The following is a 22284-nucleotide window of genomic DNA, read 5'->3' on the forward strand; positions in this document are numbered from 1 at the left end:
AAATATATGGTGAGGTAAGCAGGAAGAAATACTTTTTTTTTCAATGCTTCCTGAGATTTTTAGGAATTAAAAAAATCAATACGCATTTAAAAGGATCCTTTGGACCAGAGAATTCTAGAGATTCTCACAGTCAGATCCAAAGACTGTGACAGAATGACAAGCTAAGAAGGTAAAAATCTGCACCTGTTTAGGGATATTATCATTGTAGCCCTAGTCGCAGCTATCACATTGCCGCCATTATCATCATCATCATCATCATCATCATCATCATTGCATTTATATAATGTTTTAAGATTTAGAAAGCATTTTCAACATCTTACTTTAAAGCAGCATGCCCATCTAAAAGCAAGAAGCGTTTATCTTTATGTCTTGTACCTCTGTTCAGTCTAGTGACACCTATGGATTCCTTATAAATTTATGTAACATACGACATAGAATCACAAGGAAACCATTTATTTTTGGAATACTGTTATCAAAATATTACCAACAAAAGTCGAAGACCCTATATCACTAACCTTTTTTTTTTAACCTAAGCTACTCAAAAATCTTAATAGGTTACAACATATTTTTCAGAAGCCCCTGCCGAGCTGAAGAATCATCAGGTTTCTAATTATCAACCTGCAGCCCTCTCATGTATATATCTATCTCCTACCTAAGCTGCAGTAACCCTCTTTAGCAATCAACTCATGTAGGAAATTTGACACAGGTAGGTAAAGGAGAAGAAATGCACAGGGATGAGAAAGCTGAGAACAAATCTGGTTTTTTTCAACAATCCATAAATCTTGCCATTTTCATTGAACATACTTTTCAATTAAAGCAAACCTTTTTCTTTTTTTTTTCCAGGTTTAGCATATGTTTATGATGGCAACCGTTCATTAAAAGGGGAAAAAAACCAAGATCCTAACACAGCATCTCCAACTGAAGAAAATCAGACATGTTTTCCCGCATACCCTGGGATAATGACAATGATTAATTACATCATCTGTCTTGTTTATTGGCCCTTCCCCATACTTGCTCAGCTTTGCATACCATACACTGTAAACCAACCTGTTCATTCTTTTTACTTGGTACTTGTTGGAAATGTTTTCATAATTAAAAAAAAAAAAAAAAAGAAAACTCATATCTTAAAGCAAGCTGATTATCCAAATAACATCAACAGCAACATAAATCTCTGGCTCTGCTTCATATTCTCAATTTCTAAGGCAAATACCTCATCTTGAAAAATGCTTTTGCTACAACCAACATAAAATCATAATATCTGATTCACTTTTAAAAGACTAGAACACCACAGATGCTTGCCAGTTAAGATTGTCTAAGCTATGTGCTCTGACTTGTTAATTTAAAGCCCACTGATGGGGGCTAGTTAGAATCTTGTAGTGAAAAAAATGTAATGGAGCCATGTAACACTATATAATGTTCATGACTGTATTGCTAGCAATATGAGTGAAGTACCAGTGCAGCCGAAGATGACTAAAATGGGGAGAAGAACACATCCATCATGATGTTGTGTACACACATCGGAGACAGGTGATAGCAATGTTCTCTGGCTCTGACCTGTCTGAATCTATTGGGCACAGCTAATATCAAGTCCAGAAAAGTGAAATGTGTTCCGTAATAATGAGAAAGCATACATGCTAAGGATTCGCAAACAAGCAAAGAGATTTATGCTAAATCACCTGCTGCACCCTCTCCAATCTTAGAACAACCTAGAATGGGTGAGGGAGAGGGAAAGATTTACATGCAATTTATATCCACTTTGATTACTAATCCTTAATTCCTTTTTCATTGCTGCCTTTCAATCCTGATTCTTCCCAGTGTTACCTGGGTTATTTGCTTTACAAGAATATTTTCTAAATCGTTACATAAGACTGGCCCCCAGGAAAGACGGCGCTGGAGGTGAAAGCTAGGATTCCTTCCAGTCAAGCCACTTGACTCATAAAAAGATCCAAGGGTGGGTTATTTAAAATGAAAACTAGGTGTCTACAAAAATATTACTTAGTAAAACATTATTTAAGAAAAGAAAGAAAACACGTTAATAGTTGGATCTCCCTTTTATAGAAGTTATATTTGTTAGGCTTTGCAGAAAAAAAAGCAGACATCACTTGGAAATGTACAACCCTTCATTCAATGGATGCCAAAGCCAGAAAAGCTTCCACAGACAGAGAAGGGGGGATTAAAAAAAAAAAAGAAAGAAAGAAAGAAAGAAAGAAAGAGAAAAAGAAATAAAGAAGAGGAACGGGGAGAGAAGACAACCAACACAGGCGCAAGCATACATACATAGATACATACCTACATACACACACACATCATATACACCGATACCCTAAATACACTATTAGCCTTTGTTCCACAGGACTTCCTTTTCAAAAGGTGAAAATAATGGTTACACTGTCAAGGTTCTAGTTGGGACTAGCAACAAATATTGAGAGAGGGGCTCCATCCTAGGTCACACCGAGGCTCACTTGAGCCAGCTAGACAAGCGTGAAAAAACCAAATAAATGAAGGTTAACAAAGACTGATCCCCAAACCCATGTAACGTCCCTTAAATGCTGATCAAAATTCTTTCCTAAACCAGGATTCTGCGCCTTTGCATACCTCTTATCCTAAATATTCACATATAATAATGACATGTGTACCAGGCATTAATACAAGTGGCGAGAAAGAGAAAAGAAAAAAAAAAAAAAAAAATCTAGGAAGAACGTCTGCCTTCGGAGAGAGAATCATTAGCGTTCCTGGCATGCCCCAAAAAGCAAACAAGGAAAACTGCAAAATAGCCGCGTAGTAGCAAATAAACTGTTTTCAGCCCACTACCTTTTTGTGTCTGTCCTTCTTCCATATTCTCTTCCATGATTGCCTTTCTTCACTCTCCTGTGGTGCAGGGATTTTAATCAGAAGCTTCAATTAGATGTCGGAGGAACTGTGGCTGTCCCCCTTTCGTTCCTCCTCTTTTCCTGGGAAGCTCCAAAAAGCAGTGGGTAAGGCAAGTCCTCAGAGCTTAGCTGAGGCTCCCTCACTCCCCTTGTTTGCTGGGAGACAGGCTGTCAAGTGTAATTTCATTCAAATTACTCTTCCGTGAAGATTATCAATTTTTCCTCTCAAAGCTGCCCCATTGTGCAGCACTGTAAGCAGGTATTCAAACAAATAGCCGCGGAATTTGGGGGGGTGTTGTGGGGGAAGGGAGGGGGCAGTGTTTGGTGTCAGTCTCAGTAGCAGAGGCACAGGGATTCATAAGCCTCGCTTTGCATATAAATGGGGGAAAGAAATTGAGGTTTGTATTGAAATCTGGGCTTTAAATTGGAACCAGGCTGCACTGAGAACAGATGGAGGGGTGTCCTAACATGAAGCAGACCACCAACCCATAATTCCCCCTATTTGCTACCAAAGTGGGAAAGCCCAAATGCCTGTGGGGGTTTTTATGCCGCAGTAGTTGTTTCTCACTCAGATACGTTACCAAAATGCTTTTTCATTTCCCTCTTCTCTAAGTATCTACTTAATTTGATTTAAAAGCTCCTGGAAAGGATGCAGTTACACTTATCTGAGGTCTGATCTTAAAAGGCTATTATTGAAAGGGTATTTGTAAACTCACACCTTTGCAGATTTAAAAATAAGCTGGGGCCAAATGTTTGCAGGAGATGACCATGTATCTTTAAGCCTCAAAGGGACGGTGTTTAAAGCAATTATTTCACCGCAGTGCCAAGGGATTCCTAAATGTAAGGGGATAGGGAAACAAATCTTTTGGGGTCTTTAAGATTTCAGACTAGCTCACTGGAATTACTTATTTCAAAAAGGAGTCTTTGGGAATTTTGGTTGTTGTGGTGAAGGTGGTGGGGAAAGACGGGGCTGCAGAAATTCTGGCTAAGGCATAGGAGGGACAGCCACTTGTTCTAGGAATTCTGCAGTCTGATTTAGAATGCAAATCACAATGCTGCAGTCTGGCAATAAATTACCATTTTTGTACCTCAGCCTGCTTAGAGGCAAAAGTTGCAATACTTCCCAAATGGTGCAGTAGGAAAATAAATAGTAAAGCTTTTGATTATCTTAAGCCTTTCCGGGCAGCAAGGAGAAAGAATCCCTTCACTGAAGACAACATAGGTACACACACGGACTCACTAAAGCATCAAAATGCCATGCATGAAATTTGTTGTTCTGGTTAAAACTGCCCTTTAAACAATGTGCTTCCAGAAAGATGCTTCCAGCATCCACTGATCTATGTTGCAGTACGTCTTTACATGCCTTACTTTCAAAAGGAGCCAGTCTACATGCTTCCCCCACCTTAAAAAAGAAAAGACCCAGTTTAGAAACAAGTGGATGACATCATTTGTCTCACCAAACAGTGGCTCAGCCATGATACTTGTGTATTCACCTGTTTTCTCTTCTGCTTTGAAAATTTAACAAAAGGAATGATATCCAAAACACACACACACACACACACACAATTTAGAAAATGCCTAGATTAGATTTTAGTTCTGGTTTAAAGGCTCATGAGGAAGGCTAAGTTTATTCAGGTCACAGATTTCTAAAGGTCCATAAGTACCCACTCACAGGGGAAGGGAGGAGGGAGAAAGGAAGGGAGGGAGGTATATTTCAGGCAGTATAGATACCATATTATCACTTGTTTCCTGCTTCGTTTTCCATTCCCACTGCCATCATTTTCACCCATATCCACTTTATCTATTGCTTGGACTAATAAAAGAGCCCTCAAGAGAGCTCTTTGATTTTAGTGCTGAAGACCTTAATGTTTTCTGTGTCATGGACTCCATTGGATAATATGGTAAAGCCTATGGACCCCCTTCTCATAATAATGTTGCTATATGCCTAAGAGAAAATACAAAGACTTACAAAGGAAATAATTTATATTGAAATGTAGTTACCAAAAACAAATTTTTAAAAATAATTTCATGGACTCGGTCTCTCTGTCCCTCCCCAAACCATCCTTTGGACAACTAACTAATCTTGTGATGTACAGACTTGAACACAGAATATAGGAGTTTATTTCACTACTCAAAAATTGTAACCTTCTGTAACAAGTCTAAACTCCAAAGCCATTGTCAAGGACACTAAACACTCTGGTTCCAACCTATCTATCCAGATCTAATTATTTCCATTCTTTTCCACATACCAATTAATGTTTGCTACAAGATGAACCAACATATTCCCCACTTCCCTATCTTTGTGAATTTTTCTCTTTCAATTAAATTTTATTTTTAATTATGAATTTAGCTGACTTTCAGTGGTAGATAAAGTTCAGTCTCTAATTTTATCTACCAAGGACAAACACCAACCTCTGTGAGTTAAGTGATTAGTTAGAAGACTTTTCTTCTTTTCTTCCTTCCATCTTTTCTTCTTTCCTTTCCTGCCTTCCTCTTTCTTCTTTCCTTTATTTCTTCCATCCTTCCTCCCTTCCTCTTTTAAAAGCATTTTTCCCCTGGTTTGCACTTCTAAACCCTCCCAAGAGGTTTACTGACTAGATCTTTCTTAAGGATCATGCCTTAATCCAAAATCAATCTGATTCTAATTGGCCACCAATAGATCCTAAACCAAGCCCCAAATGGTCATTGTTTGAGGCCAGATTGACTCAAATTGAATGTAAATCGCAGTGCCAGAAACCCTGAGCATCTTCCCATCCCAGATTCATTTATTTCTTTGGATTTTTTTTTTTTTTTGGACTAGGTGTAAGAAGAGATTCTTTGCCTCAACTGCTACCTAACTTTACTCATTGAATGGGTGTAGCTTTAGTCAAACTGAGATCTGTTGAAAGACTAGCTAAAACAGGTCAAGGTCTCCCACTGTATCTAGGGCCATCTCCAGTCCTCCTGATTTATATCTGGCCACTGGACCCACATGGCTCTGACAGAGAAAGTGAGGTAGGTGTAAATTACTGAAGCCCTCCCTCACTTAAATCCAATTCACTTGCTTGACATGGTATTACCTCTCTGATGTCCTGGTCCTCTTCGAGAACAAAAAATAAACAAGAACAACCAACAGACTTAAACATCAACAAACACGAACATTTAAATGTACAAAAGAAAGTGGGGGAGGAGGGTTGGGAGAGGGAGGGAGAGAAAGATAGAGAGAAAACTATACTTGAGAGCAAATTACTATTACTTTGCTCTTTTAAGTATATGTCATATTTAGTGTAAAATTTAGCAAAAATAGGCTGCTCGTCTATATCCTCTTCATATCTTTTTATGTTCTTTGATTTTTTATTTACTCTTTTTTTGCATCACCATCACTACCCATTACACCACATTCTTCACCCCTATCAGATCCCTTCCTTATAACAAATAGAGTTAAGCAAAACTTTTCAATATATTTGCAGCATCTGAAAATATATCACATGGTATCCCTCTAGCTCAGTACATCTTCCAAGAGGTAGGTCACTTCTTTTATCATCAAGATTTCTTAAATAATCATTGATCAATGCCTTGATCAAAATCCTTGAGACTTTCAAAACTAATGTTCATTTATTTATTTTTGTAGTCACTGCATAGATTGTTCTTCTTGTCCTGCTTAACTTAATATCAATTCATATAAGCCTTCCCAGGTTTCTCTGAATTTATACCATTTTTTCATTCCTTATGGTCAAATATTCAAGTACATCTACATGCCACAATTTCTTCCAACCATTCCCCAATGCACTGTATGCCTGGATACCTCTGCCCCATCTCCCCTAGATGAATTCCATAGTGCAGACATATCAGAGCTCACAGTAAGCCCCAGACCAAAACCCAGTGGGCTTCTAGGCATTATCTTATACAATTCTGGATGACACAGAGGAACTTACTTGGAATTTTTCTTTGATTTTATTGATCACTGCTTTACCCTTTTCCATCTTTACTGTGGATTATTCTTAATGGAGCTGGGCTCAGCTGCAATCTTTGTTAGAAGTCCTCTGTGCTTTTCTTATGATTCTCTTTATGCCTGGAATGCCTTGTAACCATATGGCCTTCAGAAACTTCACTATTATGAACTACAGACTCCTTGGAGATAGAGACCCAGCCTTATTTAGCATTGCGCCAATCTTCACCGTGGCACCTACCAGAGTACCTTATTTGTAAAATGTAGTTACCGGATAGTTGTTCAATTAAAAAGAACAAGAAAAATATGAGGAACTTAGCAACACTAAGCAAGATGTGTATGAAATGAATCTATTTATAGAAGTAGAATCCAAAGACTTTTTTCAGAACTGTGACAGTGGTTGAAAAGGGGAAGAATTATGAACCAATGCAGAACTTTTAAATATCCAGAGATCTCAAATTGCTATCTAAGTGAACAAATGCAAAATGGTTTTGGAGGAATTTTCAAATACATACACACAGAGACAGACAGAGAGAAAGAAGAAAGACACTCATTCTCCCTTTCTCCCTTTTTCTAGCTTCTATTAAAGGGTAATTCCCAAAGGTATTTCCATACAGCTACTAAACTACAATTCTGCCAGGTTCCTATTTCCAAAGAAACTACTTTAAAAACATTTCTTCTTTTAAATTCAGCTTGAATTATAACAAAAATGTAGGGTAGGCCTAGTAAGATAAAAATAAAACTAAAGCTGGATCTGGAGTCTTAAGTGCTAAATTTTAATTCTAACTTTGCTACTTACTACTTTATTCAGTGAACTCCAATGATCTCCTGTTACTCATAGGATCATATATAGATCTTAGCCCATTGCCCCTTTCTGGCCTTATTACACATTATTCTTCTACATGCTTTACAATCCAGAAAATATTATATTCTAATTCTAATTATAATTACAACAAACAATATTAGAACCTAGTATTTATATATTTCTTTGAGGTCTGCAAAATGATTTCCTTTTATTTTCTCATTTGGTCCTTACAACTATCCTATTTACCCTCATTTTATAAATAAAGAATTGCATGATTTGTCCAAGATCTCACAGATATTAAAAATTGAGTTTAGTATTCAAACTCAAGTCTCCTTGATTCCAAGCAGAACTCTACTTTTCACACCACCAAAATGGCCTCCACATCACAAGCACCAAGTCCTCTGGCATCTGTGGATTTTCATTAACTATTCCCTCCATATCTCAACTATACTTCTTCCTCACATGACTCCTAGAACCTCAGGATTTTCTTTAAGACTCATTTCAAACACAACATGGTCAACCAACTGCTAATGTCTTTTCCATGATGGATTTGAATCAGTTTACACTGGCTCCAAAGAGCTGATAGTTAAATTTTCAGAGTGAGGATTTCACCTTAGAAATTGGCAAACAGTACAAATCAGGACTCGATTTCTTATTTTGTTGATTATCTACCCTTAAACCTGCTAGAAAAAGTGATCCATATTGAAGTTGAATTTTAATTTCAGGCATACACATACACATACATAAAGGAGAGAGGAGAGAAAGGATATGCATATATACCTGTATATATCTATATGTTTTTATTTGTATATGATTACATATACATATGTTGTATGCTTAATTCTTCTTTGAAAGTATAAGCTCCTTGAGGTCAAGGAATGTTTTAATTTTGTCTTAGTATTTCCAATGTCTAGCAAAGTGGCATAGTACTTAAGAAATGCTTGATGATTGATTAATCATGAGGAATCACTTGATTTGCTTAGTTCAGTTTTTTCATCTATAAAAGGAAGGGGTGAGACTAAATGTCCTTTAAGAACTCTTCCAGCTTTAAATGCTATATAATAAACTTTTCTTTTTCAAAGGAATGACATGAAAATACTGTCAAAAATATATAAGGAACTCCTTAAAAGACAGGACTAAAAATGTATCTGTGACCCTAGTGGCTATTAACAGCTATTTAAATCATTAACCTATTATCAATGAGACAAATCCTCAGTCTAGTACTCACTTTAGCCCTATGAACTTAAACCTCAAGAAATAGTTGGTGGTAGATCTGTTCCCTTCCAATGCATGAAAACATTTATTTGGAGCATTGTACTTAACTAAAGCAAACTACTTAGATTGTGCATATGAATGAAATGGAATATTGTTGTATTGTAAAGTATGATGACCATGAGGAATTTAGAAACATTCAGAGAATGTTTATTTGAAGTGATTTGGAACAATATAAGCAAAAAATGTTTTATATATATATAAAAGCTATAAAATGGGAATAATAATATCCCCATCTTGCAGTCATTGTGATACAAATGACATAATATATGTAAAGTACTTTACATCTTTCTGTGCTGTCTAAATGTGAGCTATCACCATCAAACAAGAGGGTCAGCCTAATGATAATCATAGTTCATATGCATATTTACAAAGTTCTTCTTTCACAATAAAACTGAGAAAGAGTTACAACTCTTATACCCTTTTTAGAAATGAGAAAACTGATGCCCACTAAGGTCAAGTGACTTGCCTAGGATTGCATGGCATGAACTCAGGTGTTTTTATTTTCTACTTTATCACCTGTCTCTACTACAATAAAATATGAATTCAACCAGGGATATGCTTATATATGTTTACCAACCAGCTTTCTAAAAAAAGTATACAAGAAACACTTTTAAATTTAATCTGCATCAGAGACATTTTCTCCATCACTTTTAAAAGCCTAGCCAAACAACAAAATAACAAATGAAGCCTCGGTTTGTAAAATTTGCCAATTTTCAAATAAAAAAATGTTCAGATTAAAAATTTATCTATTCCTCTAGCTGATTCAATCACATCCCCAAACATCCCTGGATTTAGTTTAATTAAGGACAAACTAAGCAGAAATTACTTTCTTCAAATACCACTTAAATTTCTAAAGCTAAGGTCACTTAGATTAAAAAGAAAAGACAGCTTTAAAATTCACAATTTGTCAAAACTTTAGAAATTCCTTCATTCAAAATTATTTTAAAAGAAATATGTTTTCCTTGTAAGCCAAACTACAATTTTCCTGCTTTATGAGAATTGACCTAACACTTCCATTAGGTATTTTTTTAATATTTTTTAAAATTAGTCTCATTCATAATAAGTAGCAGGGCCAATTTCCACATCTCTGCCCTGTAATTACAATTTAGGAATCCATTTTTTGAGAACTCAGACATTTCTACAAATGTCAACATGATAATATTCAATCAACTACATAGCACAATCTTTAAGGGTCTAACGATGTAGTTTGAGTAACATTTCCAAATATACCAACAAAAACAAAATGGAAAAGGCACTTATATTTCTTTTATGTATAATCTCCCTCAAATTGGGAAATGTATCAACTATAGTGGGTGTTTTTGATAAGTCATGGCAGGTGTGTTTTCTTGACAAAAATTCTGGAGTAGTTTGCCACTTCCTTCTCCTGCTCATTTCACAGTTAAGAAACTGAGGCAAACAGGATTAAATGATTTGGCCAGGATCATACAACTAATTTAAAACAGCATTTGAACTCAAGTCTTCTTTAAAAAAAAAATAATATTTTTTTTTATTTTCAAAGTACATACAGATAGTTTTCAACATCCACCCTTGCAAAAACTTTTGTTTCAGATTTTTCTCCCTCCTTTCCCCTATCCTCTTCCCCTGGACAGCAAGTAATCAAATATAAATTAAACATGTACAATTCTTCTAAACATATTTCTACATTTATCCTATTGCACAAGAAAGATCAGAGCAAAAAGGGAAAAAATGAAAAAGAAAGAAAAAGCAAGCAAGAAAACAACAAAAAGGTAAAAATACTACGTTATGATCCATATTCAATTCCCACACTTCTTTTTCTGGATGCAAGTAGCTCTCTCTATCACCAGTCTATTGGAGTTGGTCTGAATCACCTCATTGTTGAAAAGAGCCATGTCCATTAGAGTTGATTTACATATAATCTTGATGATGTGTACAATATTCTCTTGATTCTACTTTACTTAGCATCAGTTCATGGAAGTCTCTCTAGGCCCTCTGAAATCATCCTGCTGATTGTTTCTTATAGAAAAATTATATTCCATAACATTCATATACCATAATTTATTCAGCCATTCCCCAACTGATGGGCATCCACTCAGTTTCCATGAACTTATCCAAGCCTGGCATTCTATCCACCAAACCTTTTAACTGTCCCTAATCAACCACAAAACACAAAACTAAACAAGGTATCATAACAAATACTACTGACTATCATAGAGGGCTGGAAACTCTAATATTTGAAATTGTACGTTTTTTAATGATAAAAATAAACAGAAATGTAGTGGTCTTCAAGTATTCTAGAACAACAGAATTAAGAATAAATATTTTTTTTATTATCTAGGTACCTAGACTGTCTACCCCAAATAGAACTATAGAATTATAAATTAGAAGAGTTAAAATGAACCTCAGAGATTAATTAATTTAATTCACATTTGAGTAGGAATCCCTTTCATAGCATGGCAAGAATTCAACTAATTTGAGCTCCAGTCCACTTAATAGGTATTTTGCTAAAAGGGATTTGGGTAAATAAAAATTGTAATAACTTGGCTACTCTAGGATTTTGTTGGCCAGTGAAATTGATCACCTTTCTTCTAGGACAACACCAACAACACTGCTTTCAAAGGACCTGAGTTCCAAATTGGAACAGGAACCAAATTGTTGGGAAGAGGGGGAACTACATTAATTAGCTACGTGAGCTTCGTGTCCCTCACTGTGCTAAGCTTTGAAGCATTTTGCTAAGCTTTAACTCCTTCGGGTTAGAATCTAAATGCCTGTAACATCACTGCTGAATTGCTCAAGGTGTTGTATGACTATTCTTTTGTTGGATGGAAGGCCAGATAAAAAGGAACATATTTTTGTTGGATGGAAGGCCAGATAAAAAGGAACATATTTTGTATTGACAATTCCTCCCAAACGTATATAACATGCTCACATAATTCATTCTTTTGGATCAGTTAAACATTGCCCCCTAATAGCAAGATTGCAACTCCTAGATGTCTGGCATGAGAAGGCACTTAATAAATATTTACTTCCTGGCTGACAAGCCTCCATCTTTGAACTTCAAATTTGATAAAATAATCCCAATACTGTCTATATTTGAGCCAACTATGGTAGGGTCTTAGTGATAACTTTAGTTTACATGATGATGCATATGGTCCCTTTGACTAACTTCTATCCAGACAAATCTTCCCACATAAGGAATATAGGAATAGGGCAAAGAAGTCAAGGGAAAGATCTAAGGGAGAGGGAGCCAACAGTAGATGGAGAAAAATTTCACTTGATTAGTCAGGTTTATAGGAGGCACCTTCATTGAAGGATGGGAGAGATTTCAACAGCGAGAAATAGCCCCAGTGAAAGAGATATATTGTCAAAGGATATGAACAGACAATGGTCAAATGATATGAATAGATAATTTTCGGATGATGAAATTAAAGTCATCTATAGTTATATGAAAATGCTCTAAATCACTATTGATTAGAGAAATGCAAATTAAAATAATTCTGAAGTACCGCTTCACACTTATCATATTGGTTAAGATGACAGGAAAATATAATGATAACTGTTGGATGGATGTGGGAAAACCGGGACACTAATGCATTGTTAATAGAATTGTGAAATGATTCAACCATTATAGAATCCAGAATTGTATCCGGAATCCAGAACTGTGCCCAAAGGACTATAAAACTGTGCATACCCTTTGACCCCAGCAGTGCCATTTTTGGGTCTATATCCCAAGGAAATCCTAAAGGAGGGAAAAGGACACACATGTTCAAAAATGTTTATAGCAAGCTCTTTTTATGGTAACAAACAATTGGAAAAGAGTGGATGTCCATCAATTGGGGAATGAATAAACAAGCTGTGTTATATTAAGATAATGGAATATTACTGTTCTATAAAAAATGAACAAACTGATTTTTGAAAGGCCTGGAGAGACTTACATGAACTGATATTGAATGAAACAAGGAGGATCAAGAATACATTGTAGACAATAACAGCAAGAATATGCAATGATCAACTTTGAAAACTTGTACTTCTCAGTGGGTCAGTGATCCAAAGCAATCCCAATTGGACAGAAAATGCCATCTGCATCCAGAAAAAGAGCTAAAGAGACTGAATGCAAATCAACACATGCTACGATTACTTCTTTCTATTTTTGTTAATCTCTCCCATGGTTTTTCCCTTTGCTCTGATTTTTCTCTCCCAACATTATTCATAAAGTAATGTGTATTAAAAATAAATAAATTTAGTAGAAAAAAATTAAGAATTAATATAAATTAAGATAAAATAATTTTATAAAAAAAAGAGATATATTTCAGATATGGGAGGGATTCATAGACAAGAGAAGGAAAGATGAGAAAAAGATGAAGAGAAATCTTATTTGGCTAGAATGTAAAGTTCTTAAGTGGTAATACTATGATATGTGGCTGGAAACGGGGATTGGAACTAGATTATGCAAAGCATTGAACACCAAGATTTTATTCAGTATAGATGAATATAATATTGTCCTCCCCACCTTTCCCCCAATTTTAGATGTTTCCAAGAAAAGCCCTCAATGTGTGGATGAACAGTCTGTAGAATATTTTTCAGGAAACATTGATAGGTATCACCCAGGATGGGAAGTCACAAAGGACTTGTCATTTGCATCACAGATTGGATTATTCAGGAAAATAACAGGGTAGTAAGGAGTTACCAGCCCAATAACTCTTGAGGCATCATGGAGTGGCCTATCACAAGTTAAGATTTTTATAGTACATTCTAATGTTCAAAATTAATGAGAGGCTGCTCAACTCTGAAATGTGCTATAGAACAGATGGTTGGGGGGGGGGTGAAAAAGCGTACCCATGCTGGAATTTAATAAGACACAGCTATTGTATGTGGGTACCTCTTCTCTGAACCCATCAGCTGCTCTGATTCCAGAGGATAGGCAGATCCTCTGATTAGTTAATCTTTATTTCAATAATTCAAGCAATCAGCAACCAATTATTAAATACCTACTTTCTTCCAAACACTAGGTGCTAGTGATACTAATACAAAGCAGTTTGCATGCTGGTAGAAGGACAAAGCATACTCATAAGTAGTATACATAGGCTCTATGCATAATAAACAATAATGGGAAGTGGGGGAAGAAAGGAGATACTAACTGGAGGAATTAGCAAAGGCCTCTAGAAAGTAATACACTTGACCTGAGTCTTGTAGGGATTGAGAGCTCCAAAAGGAGAGTGAAGAGGGAAAGTTTCTTAGGTATGGGGCACAATCTGGTCAAAGGTCTAGAACCTTGAGATGGAATTTCATGTATAGAATACAGCCCCAAAAGCCATTTTGCTGGAACATAAAATCCCAGAATAAGTGAATAAATAAGCATTACTATTAAGAGTTTACTCATGCCAGGCACCATAGTTAGCAATGGAGATGTAAAAAAAAAATGGTAAAAACAATATTTACAGGCAAGGAGCTTACATTATCATGGAGAGAAATAATGTAGAATTAATTAGGTAAATACAAATATGTGTATCCAAGAGGAAGACACTGGCAACTGGGGAGACCAACAATGGTTTCCTATAGAAGACAAGATTGAGAGGCTCAGGAGTGGAAGGGAAAAGGGGTAGGTAGAGTATTTCACACACAAGGGGCTGCCAATACAAAGTCATGACATCAGGCAATGGGGCAAGGAGCCCATGGCCCAAGGCAATGTGCCGGATGCATCAAGTAAACCAAATGGAGTTAGTAATATCTGGTCAATGAAATTGGTATGTGGAAGGGAGTCTTATGTAAGAAGTCTGCAAAAGTAGAAAGGAAACAAATTAGGAAGAGCCTGAAATACCAAATGCAGGAAATTACATGTGCTTCTGGAATCCCTAGCACTCATCAAGCAGGGGTGGGACATAATCGATATGTTCTTTAGAAATGTCATAACCTATATCAGATTGCTTGTTTCTTGGGAGGGGTGAGAAAAGAGAAGGAAGGAGAAAATTTGGAGTTCAACATCTTACAAAGATGAATATTGAAAACTATTTTTATATGTAATTGATAGTAATTAAATACTATTTTTTTAAAAAAGGAAAAGAAAAGAAAAATCATTTTGTCAGCTAAATGAAAGACAGATTGGAGTTGAGGGAATCCTGAGGTAGGAGGTCAGTTGTAATGTTATTGTAATAGTTTAAACCATAAGTGATGAAGGCCTGAACTAGACAGTGGTTGTGAGTAGAAAGAATACAACATTAGAGATGTCATATAGGTGGAAAATTTGGTCTTGGAATATTTGGAGTAAATGATAACGAGCAGCAGAAGGGCACTTAGCTTACAAGCCTGGATGACAAAAAGGAAAGTTAGGTCTTTGACAGATAAAGGGAAGTTGCAAAGAGGGGATGCGTTTTTTGAGGGGAGGAAGAAGAAAGTTACAAGTTCTGATTTGGACATGTTCCGTTTGGGATACATAAAGAACATCCTGTACAAAATGTTGAAATAAGGAGTTGGAGATATAAGATTGTAACCCAACTGAAAGACTAAAGCTAGATAAACATCTGGGGATATAAACTTAAATCTGGGAATCATCAGCATAAGGATAATAATTGAACCCTTGGGAGTTGGTTGAGTCAACAAGTGAGTTTACAATGAAAAGAGAAGAGGGCCCAGGAGAGTCTAAGGGGGCAGGAAGAGTTAATGGGCATGACTAATGAAAATCCAGCAAAGAAAATTGAGAAACAACAGCCTGACAGGAGATTCAAGATAGAATAGTGTTACAAAAACCCTAGACATTAAGAGTATCCAAAAAAAAGTGCTCAGTAATATTAAGTATCGAAGAGAGATTAAGAAGAATGAGGTGTGAGAAAAGGCCATTTAATTTGGCAATTAATAAATTAATTATAACTGAAGGGAAAAGATTCCATTGAATAATAAGTTTGAAATCTAAACTATAGAGGAATGAAAAGAGAGATAGGACACCATATATAGATGGATAAGGGAAGATAATATATAATTCACTTGAATAGAAATTGAAGCCAGACTATGAAGAGCTTTCTTTCTTTTTGTATTTTGTTATTTTAAGCAGTATTTTCTTTTTCCAAATACTTGTATAGATGACTTCTCAACATTCATTTTAGTAAAATTTTGTGTTCTAAACTTTTCTTCCTTCTTTCCTTACCTCTCCCCGGAAAAGAACACAGCAAGCAATCTGATTAGGTTAAATACTACAATCCTTTTAAACATGTTTCCATATTTGTTATGTTGTACAAGAAAAATCTGACTAAAAGGGAAAAATGATGAGAAAGAAAACAAACCAAAAAAGTGAAAATACCATGCTTTGACCCACATTCAGTCTCCATAGTTCTTTCTCTGGATGTGATTGGCATTTTCTATCCCAAGCCTTGGAATTTCCACTGTTGAAAAGAGCCAAGTCCATCACATAATCCATTCCCCAATTGATGGGCATCCACTCCATTTGCAATTCTTTGTCACTATAAAAAGCCACTGCAAACATTTTTGCACATATGGTTCCCTTTCTCTTTTTTATTATTTCTTTGGGAGACAGAACCAGTAATGAGACTGATAGATCAAAGGATATACAGTTTTATATCTCTTTAGATATAGTTATGAAGGGCTTTCAATACCAATAAGAGGAGATTGTATTTTGTCTTAGAGGCAAACTTTTCCAACAGGAGAATGATAAGACCTATATTTTTTAAATGTCAATTTGGTTGCTTTGTGGAGTTGGACTGAAAAGATTGAAAGCAGGAAAACCAATTTGAAGGCTACTACAAAAGTCCAGGTGAAAAGGTCCTTGACTAGCAAGACTGTAATACAGTTGTGGGAGATGTTGAGAAAATGGGATCAACAGGACCTGGCAAGTAACTGGCTAGAAGAGATAAAGAAATGAGTTGAAGATGGGAGCCAGAATAATGGTGGTGTAAAACAAAGAAAATAGGAAGAAAATTAGATCTAGAGGAAATGTGGTAAGTTACATTTTAGGTATATTGGAAATACATTGTGTGAAAGCAAACTATACTGCATTCATTACTTCAATTTATTGTTTAAATATTTATTAAGAAACTAATGGGTGCAAAGCACAGTAAAATGGGCTGGAGGACATAGAATTGATGACAATCCCCATTTTTCAGATGCTTGCTCTTTGCTGGGGAATATTCAATATTTATACAAATTCCTCACTCAGCATCTCTTATTCTTTCTAGTCAGGTCTTATTTCCAAACTTTAATCTGATACTTTTCTTGTTTGCTCTGTTCCCTGAGGCCCAAGGAAGGAGCAAAATATTGGTGACTGTCATACAGTGGCAAGTTTCCATACATCAAGTTGAATTTTTCCTTCATTCAAAAAAACATATATTAAGTTTCTCTTCTGTCCTCAGCCTTAATGGCAGGGATCAAGAAGAAAGGAGAGAGTTTAAAGAAAAAAAACAATTGGAGAAAAAGATAAAAAAGAGTGGGAATAAGACCCATCTCTAACAAGGATAACTAAAAACAAGGTGAATATCTACAAAGATGACAAGATCAGAGAATCAGGGAATTTTCAATCTGTAAAAGATTTATATGGCAATAAAGAAACAAAAGTAGAATCAGGTAATACAGGAATCAGGAGACCTGGACATTAACCCCAGCTCTAGCATTAACATGTGTGACCTGGGGCAGGCACTGAAGTCTCAGAGTTTTGCTTCTCATCTATAAAATAAGAAAGCTAGATTAAGCTATCACTAAAGTACCCTTCAGCTTTTATAATTTATGAATATATAAGTGCAAGTGTTATAGGAATTCAAGGTAAGGGAAAAAAACCACTGGAGAGTATTCCACAGTAGGGTAATGAAGGATAGAGAAGCAACATTATAGTGTGGTGGAAGGAATATTAGATTTAAGTTCAAATCCTGGGTTTGGTTTTACTGATCTCAGCAAGCCATTTCTTCAGGACACATGGGTACTATAGTGGATAGAGGGTCAGACCTGGAGCCAGGAAGACTTGAGTTCAAATCTGACAGCACTGGCTGTCAGAACTGGCTGTGTGATCCTGTGTAAGTCGTTTAAACTAGTTGCCTTGATTTCCCTTTCTATAAAAGAGGGATAATAAAATGAGATAATAATCATAAAGTGTTTAACTGCTTATTGTGCTTTGTTATCGAAGAAGACCAAGATGACATCATGATGTTAGAGTTCAGTTACAGTTTGTCTAACTGGGGTTGATCTGACCAATACGAGCTCCGAATGCCCTACCACAATTGGACACAAATCGTCCCTGTGAACATCGGGTGGACTCTCTAATTTAGCACACCTCACATTTCTTTTGGGCTAATCCAATTCTGTTTTGCTCAAAGAACACAGCATCTTCTCTGATGAGGGCACACCAAGCTGGGTGGTCTTACGCCAATGTCTCCCATGTGATACAATCCATCCTAAAGTTCTTAAAAGAGACCTTGAGAGTGTCCTCACATCCTTTTTTCTGACCACCTTATGAGCTCTTGCCCTTTGTGAGTTCTTCATAAAATAGTCTTTTTGGCAAGCATTAATCTGGCATTTGGACAATGTAGCCAGCCCAATGGAGTTGTGCTTTCTGCAGTAGAGTTGGAATCCTTGGCAGTTTAGTTCTAAAAAGGACCTTGGTATCTGGTACCTTATCCTGCCAGGGGTGCTTCAGAATCTTCCTGAGATAATCAAATGTAATCAATTCAGTTTCCTGGCATGGCACTCACTGGTAGACTGTCCAGTTTTCACAGGCATGCAACAATGGGATCAGCACAACAGCTCTGTAGTCAGTCTAATACCCCTTCTCTCCCACACTTCCCTTTAGAGCCTCCCAAACAGTGAGCTGCTTCTGGCAATGGTGGCCTGGTACACAGCATATGTTTGATATCATCATCATTCTACTACTACTATTACCATTACTGCTGCTATTAGTAGTACCACAGTACTACTATTATTACCCCCCACTAGTACAATTATTATTACCCCCCACTAGTACTACCACCACTAGTACTACTCCTACTCCTATTACCATTAGTACTACTCCTACTACTACTAGTATACTGCTACTACTATTACTAGTACCACTACTACAACAACCCCATTAGTACTACTATTATTACCACCACTAGTACTACTACTTCTACCATTAGTAGTATTCCTCCTCTTACTTTCATTAGTATTACTCCTTCTACTACTAGTACAACTACTATTATTACTAGTACCACTATAACTACTACCCCCATTGGTACTACTATTATTACCCCCACTAGTACTACTACTACTACCATTAGTATTACTACTACTACTAGTATCATTACTACCACCTCCACCACCACTACCACCACTCTAAGCTTCTATTTCATCATCTGTAAAATGGGAATAATAATGTTTGTACTAAAATGCAGTAAATAAAGAGAAATGGGTTTAATTCCTGCCTCTGACAAATGCTGACTATGTAATCCCAGGTAAATCATTTAAATTTTCAGCAATCTAGCGATTGGAAATTGGATTACAAATTACATCCTGGTTTTTTGATCTCATTGGCAGAAGGGCCTTCCTAACTGGTTAACCTCCAAAGATTGAAGAAATCCTAGGTCAGGTCTAGATTTTTCCTTACTCCTCAGAATGTAATTTAAATCTTAACATTACCTACTTTTCAGAAATGCTTTAAAACTTTATATAAATGTAAAAAATTATTCTGGGTACATGAGAAGAAAATCAGAAAGGAGAGAAATAGTGAAAGGCATAAATATGCGAAGTTTATGATATTATGGAGGGAAAGTTGAGTTTCTTTAAATACACACACACAAAAAAATAGAAGTAGTTTTGGAAAGTCTCCTGAAACTGCTTAGAAATGACAAGTGACACTTATGTATTACCTTATGATTACAGAGCATTTCCTCATACATTCTATAATTTGATTTATATAATAACCCTAACCCTGTGAAGTTAGACAGATATAGGATTATTCCAATTGTAAAGAAAAAAAAATTGAATCTCTGGAGAAAGCAGTTGCCATAGGATACTCAAATAGCGGATGACAAAAAAATAAATTAATAAATTAAAAAAAAAAAAACTAGTGCCTGATGCTTAGTAGGTACTTAATCAATGTTTATTAATTGATTATTGATTTGTTCATTCATTGATTTTGGCTTCAGATCTTCTACAAAATATAATATTGTCTCTAAAGGTAAAAATTTGATTTTAGCCATCTAAGAGCCCTACCTTTTCATCCATTTAGTAACAAATATAATTTAAAGAACAGGAAAGCAGTAGAAACAGGTTGTCAAGAATGAAGCTGTGGCTCTCTTGTAATAGAGCCATTTCCTAATTCTTCAGGGTTATTTGTACTTAGGAACTCAGGAAGTTTGCACTACAAACTGATACAAAAAACTTTGCTAATAACACACAGAGCAGTAACATAAACAGTAAAATGAATGTCTCTAAGGGAAAGCTAAAAATATTCATTTAAAATGCAGGGATTACTAGGATCTGAACCCCAAATGAAGGATAAGAATGAATTGTACATATTGGAACCTGATCCAACTGTCAAACTCATGCAACAGGGTTTAGGTGACACATGACTAACCAAAAAAAGCCAACCAAGTAATCATACCCTTCAGGGGAATTTTTAGACATGACAAGACTTAGCAATCAGTTGACATCCTGGATAGGATGCTAGAATTACAATCAGAAAATTCAAATTCTCCCTCAGATACACAATAACTGTGTGATCCTATGCAAATCACTTCATCTTAAATGAGCCTCAGTTTCCCATCGATAAAAAGGAAGTAATAGCACCTACCATAAAAGGTTGTCATGTGAATAAAGCTATTAATATGATGACTATTAATCAGGAGGTATTACAGCAAAACTCACGAACTTTTTTATGAAGGCATGTCACCTACTTATTTTTATTTTAAAAATGGCAACCAGGTTATCTGGAATCTCCCTACTTTTATCTACTGGTTTCTGGCAGCCTCAGAGGGAGAGAGGATAACATTGTCTTAGGTCAGTTCTTTGTAGCTGTTATTCTGTCTGATACTACAAAACATTCATACCTCTAACCCACATGGTAATATCTTGAGAGGGTATGGACATCTTTTTAAAAATCTTTTTTTTTCAAAATTTCAATCATTGATAACATTCATATTTTTAAATCTTACAGATTTAAAATTACTTGCACATATTGGTCTCAAGGCAAAGTAATACAGAAGTGGCACTACATTTCAATGTCTTTTTGTGAAGCTAAATTTTCAGTCTTCTGTTGAATTAATGGTATTGGTTGGGAAGACTATTAAACCTCAGCCACAGAATTGAACCATTTTGTTCAGTGCCTTTCAAATAAAATTTTAGTAAATTAGAGCTCTCAACTGAGTTTCCACTTAAGAATGAAGAGGAAAATGAAGGTTAAGCAAAAAGAAGAGGAGAAGCAGGAGAAGCAGAAATAGCAGCAGCAACAAGTATTTTATTCCATGCCAAAGTAAAGGTTAACTTTTAAAATCTGCAGTATTGGATTAAATTCTGAACCTTGGTCATTTCTTCAAGTGAACATAAAAGGAAGCATTCACCAAAAAAAAAAAAAAAGCCAATTAAGATACATGGAGTTTTTTTAAAGAAATAAATCTATGAAGATAATCAATCAGAACTTATTCAGCTAAGCACAGTTCTGGGCTCTTTTGCTTTTATATAGATCAAGTGTCAGATCCCATGACTCTTCATGTCGATTAAATTTTAACATTTTATTAAATTTAAATTCATTTTAAAATCAATTTATTTTAAGTTTTATTAAATTAGTGTTTTAATATTTTAACTTTCCAGAGATAGGGATCCTAAAACCACCCTTCTAATTTCTAAAAACTATTTTAAAAAGTGTGGATTTTGAGTCACAAGACCTAGATTCAAATCCTAATTCTACTTCTTATTCATGTGACCATGGGGGAATCACAGTTATTCTGGGTCTCAGTTTCCCCATTTGTAAAATGTGAAGGTTGAACTAGATGTATCTCTTAAGGCCTTTTTTTGCTTCAAGTTCTATGAACTTTTGACAAACTGTGTTCTCTCCCAACCATCACTGCCTAAATTCGTCTAAGGCAATTAATAGCACAGAGCACAAAGTCTAGAGTAAAAAGACTTGAATTCAAATCCAATCTCATATACTTACTAACTATGGGACCCTGGGCAAGTCATTTGATTTCTGTTTGCCTCAATTTTTTCAACTGTAAAATGGGGATAGTAGCATATGTATATGTATATGTGTGTGTTTCTATATTACTATTTATAGAAAGACATTGATATAAATATACCTATCCTCCAAGGTTTTTATATGGATCAAATGAGATAATATTTGTAAATAAGTCTTAGATTAGTGTTTGGTACATAGTAAGTACTATATAAATGCTTATTCCCTTCCCTACTCATCATTCACAATTATAAATGCATGTTTCTAAAGCAATGAGACTAACCAT

The 22284-nt window shown here is 35.6% G+C and overlaps 1 protein-coding gene across 3 annotated transcripts in view; it reads right to left on the reverse strand.

The window, feature by feature from the left end:
* The window catches only part of GPM6A (glycoprotein M6A), a 484462-nt gene that overhangs the window by 218215 nt on the left and 243963 nt on the right, over positions 1-22284 (reverse strand). Inside the window, exon 1 of one of the 3 annotated variants that reach the window (XM_074272706.1) lies at positions 2812-3203. The exons of the other annotated variants lie outside the window; for them this stretch is intronic. Coding sequence (XP_074128807.1) covers positions 2812-2848 — 37 coding nt within the window. The 5' untranslated portion in view covers positions 2849-3203. Of the gene's footprint in view, positions 1-2811; positions 3204-22284 lie in introns of those variants that run through there. 3 annotated transcript variants of the gene reach the window in all.

This window comes from Sminthopsis crassicaudata, chromosome 6, assembly GCF_048593235.1.
Source record: "Sminthopsis crassicaudata isolate SCR6 chromosome 6, ASM4859323v1, whole genome shotgun sequence".
NCBI classification, from domain to species: Eukaryota; Metazoa; Chordata; class Mammalia; order Dasyuromorphia; family Dasyuridae; genus Sminthopsis; species Sminthopsis crassicaudata.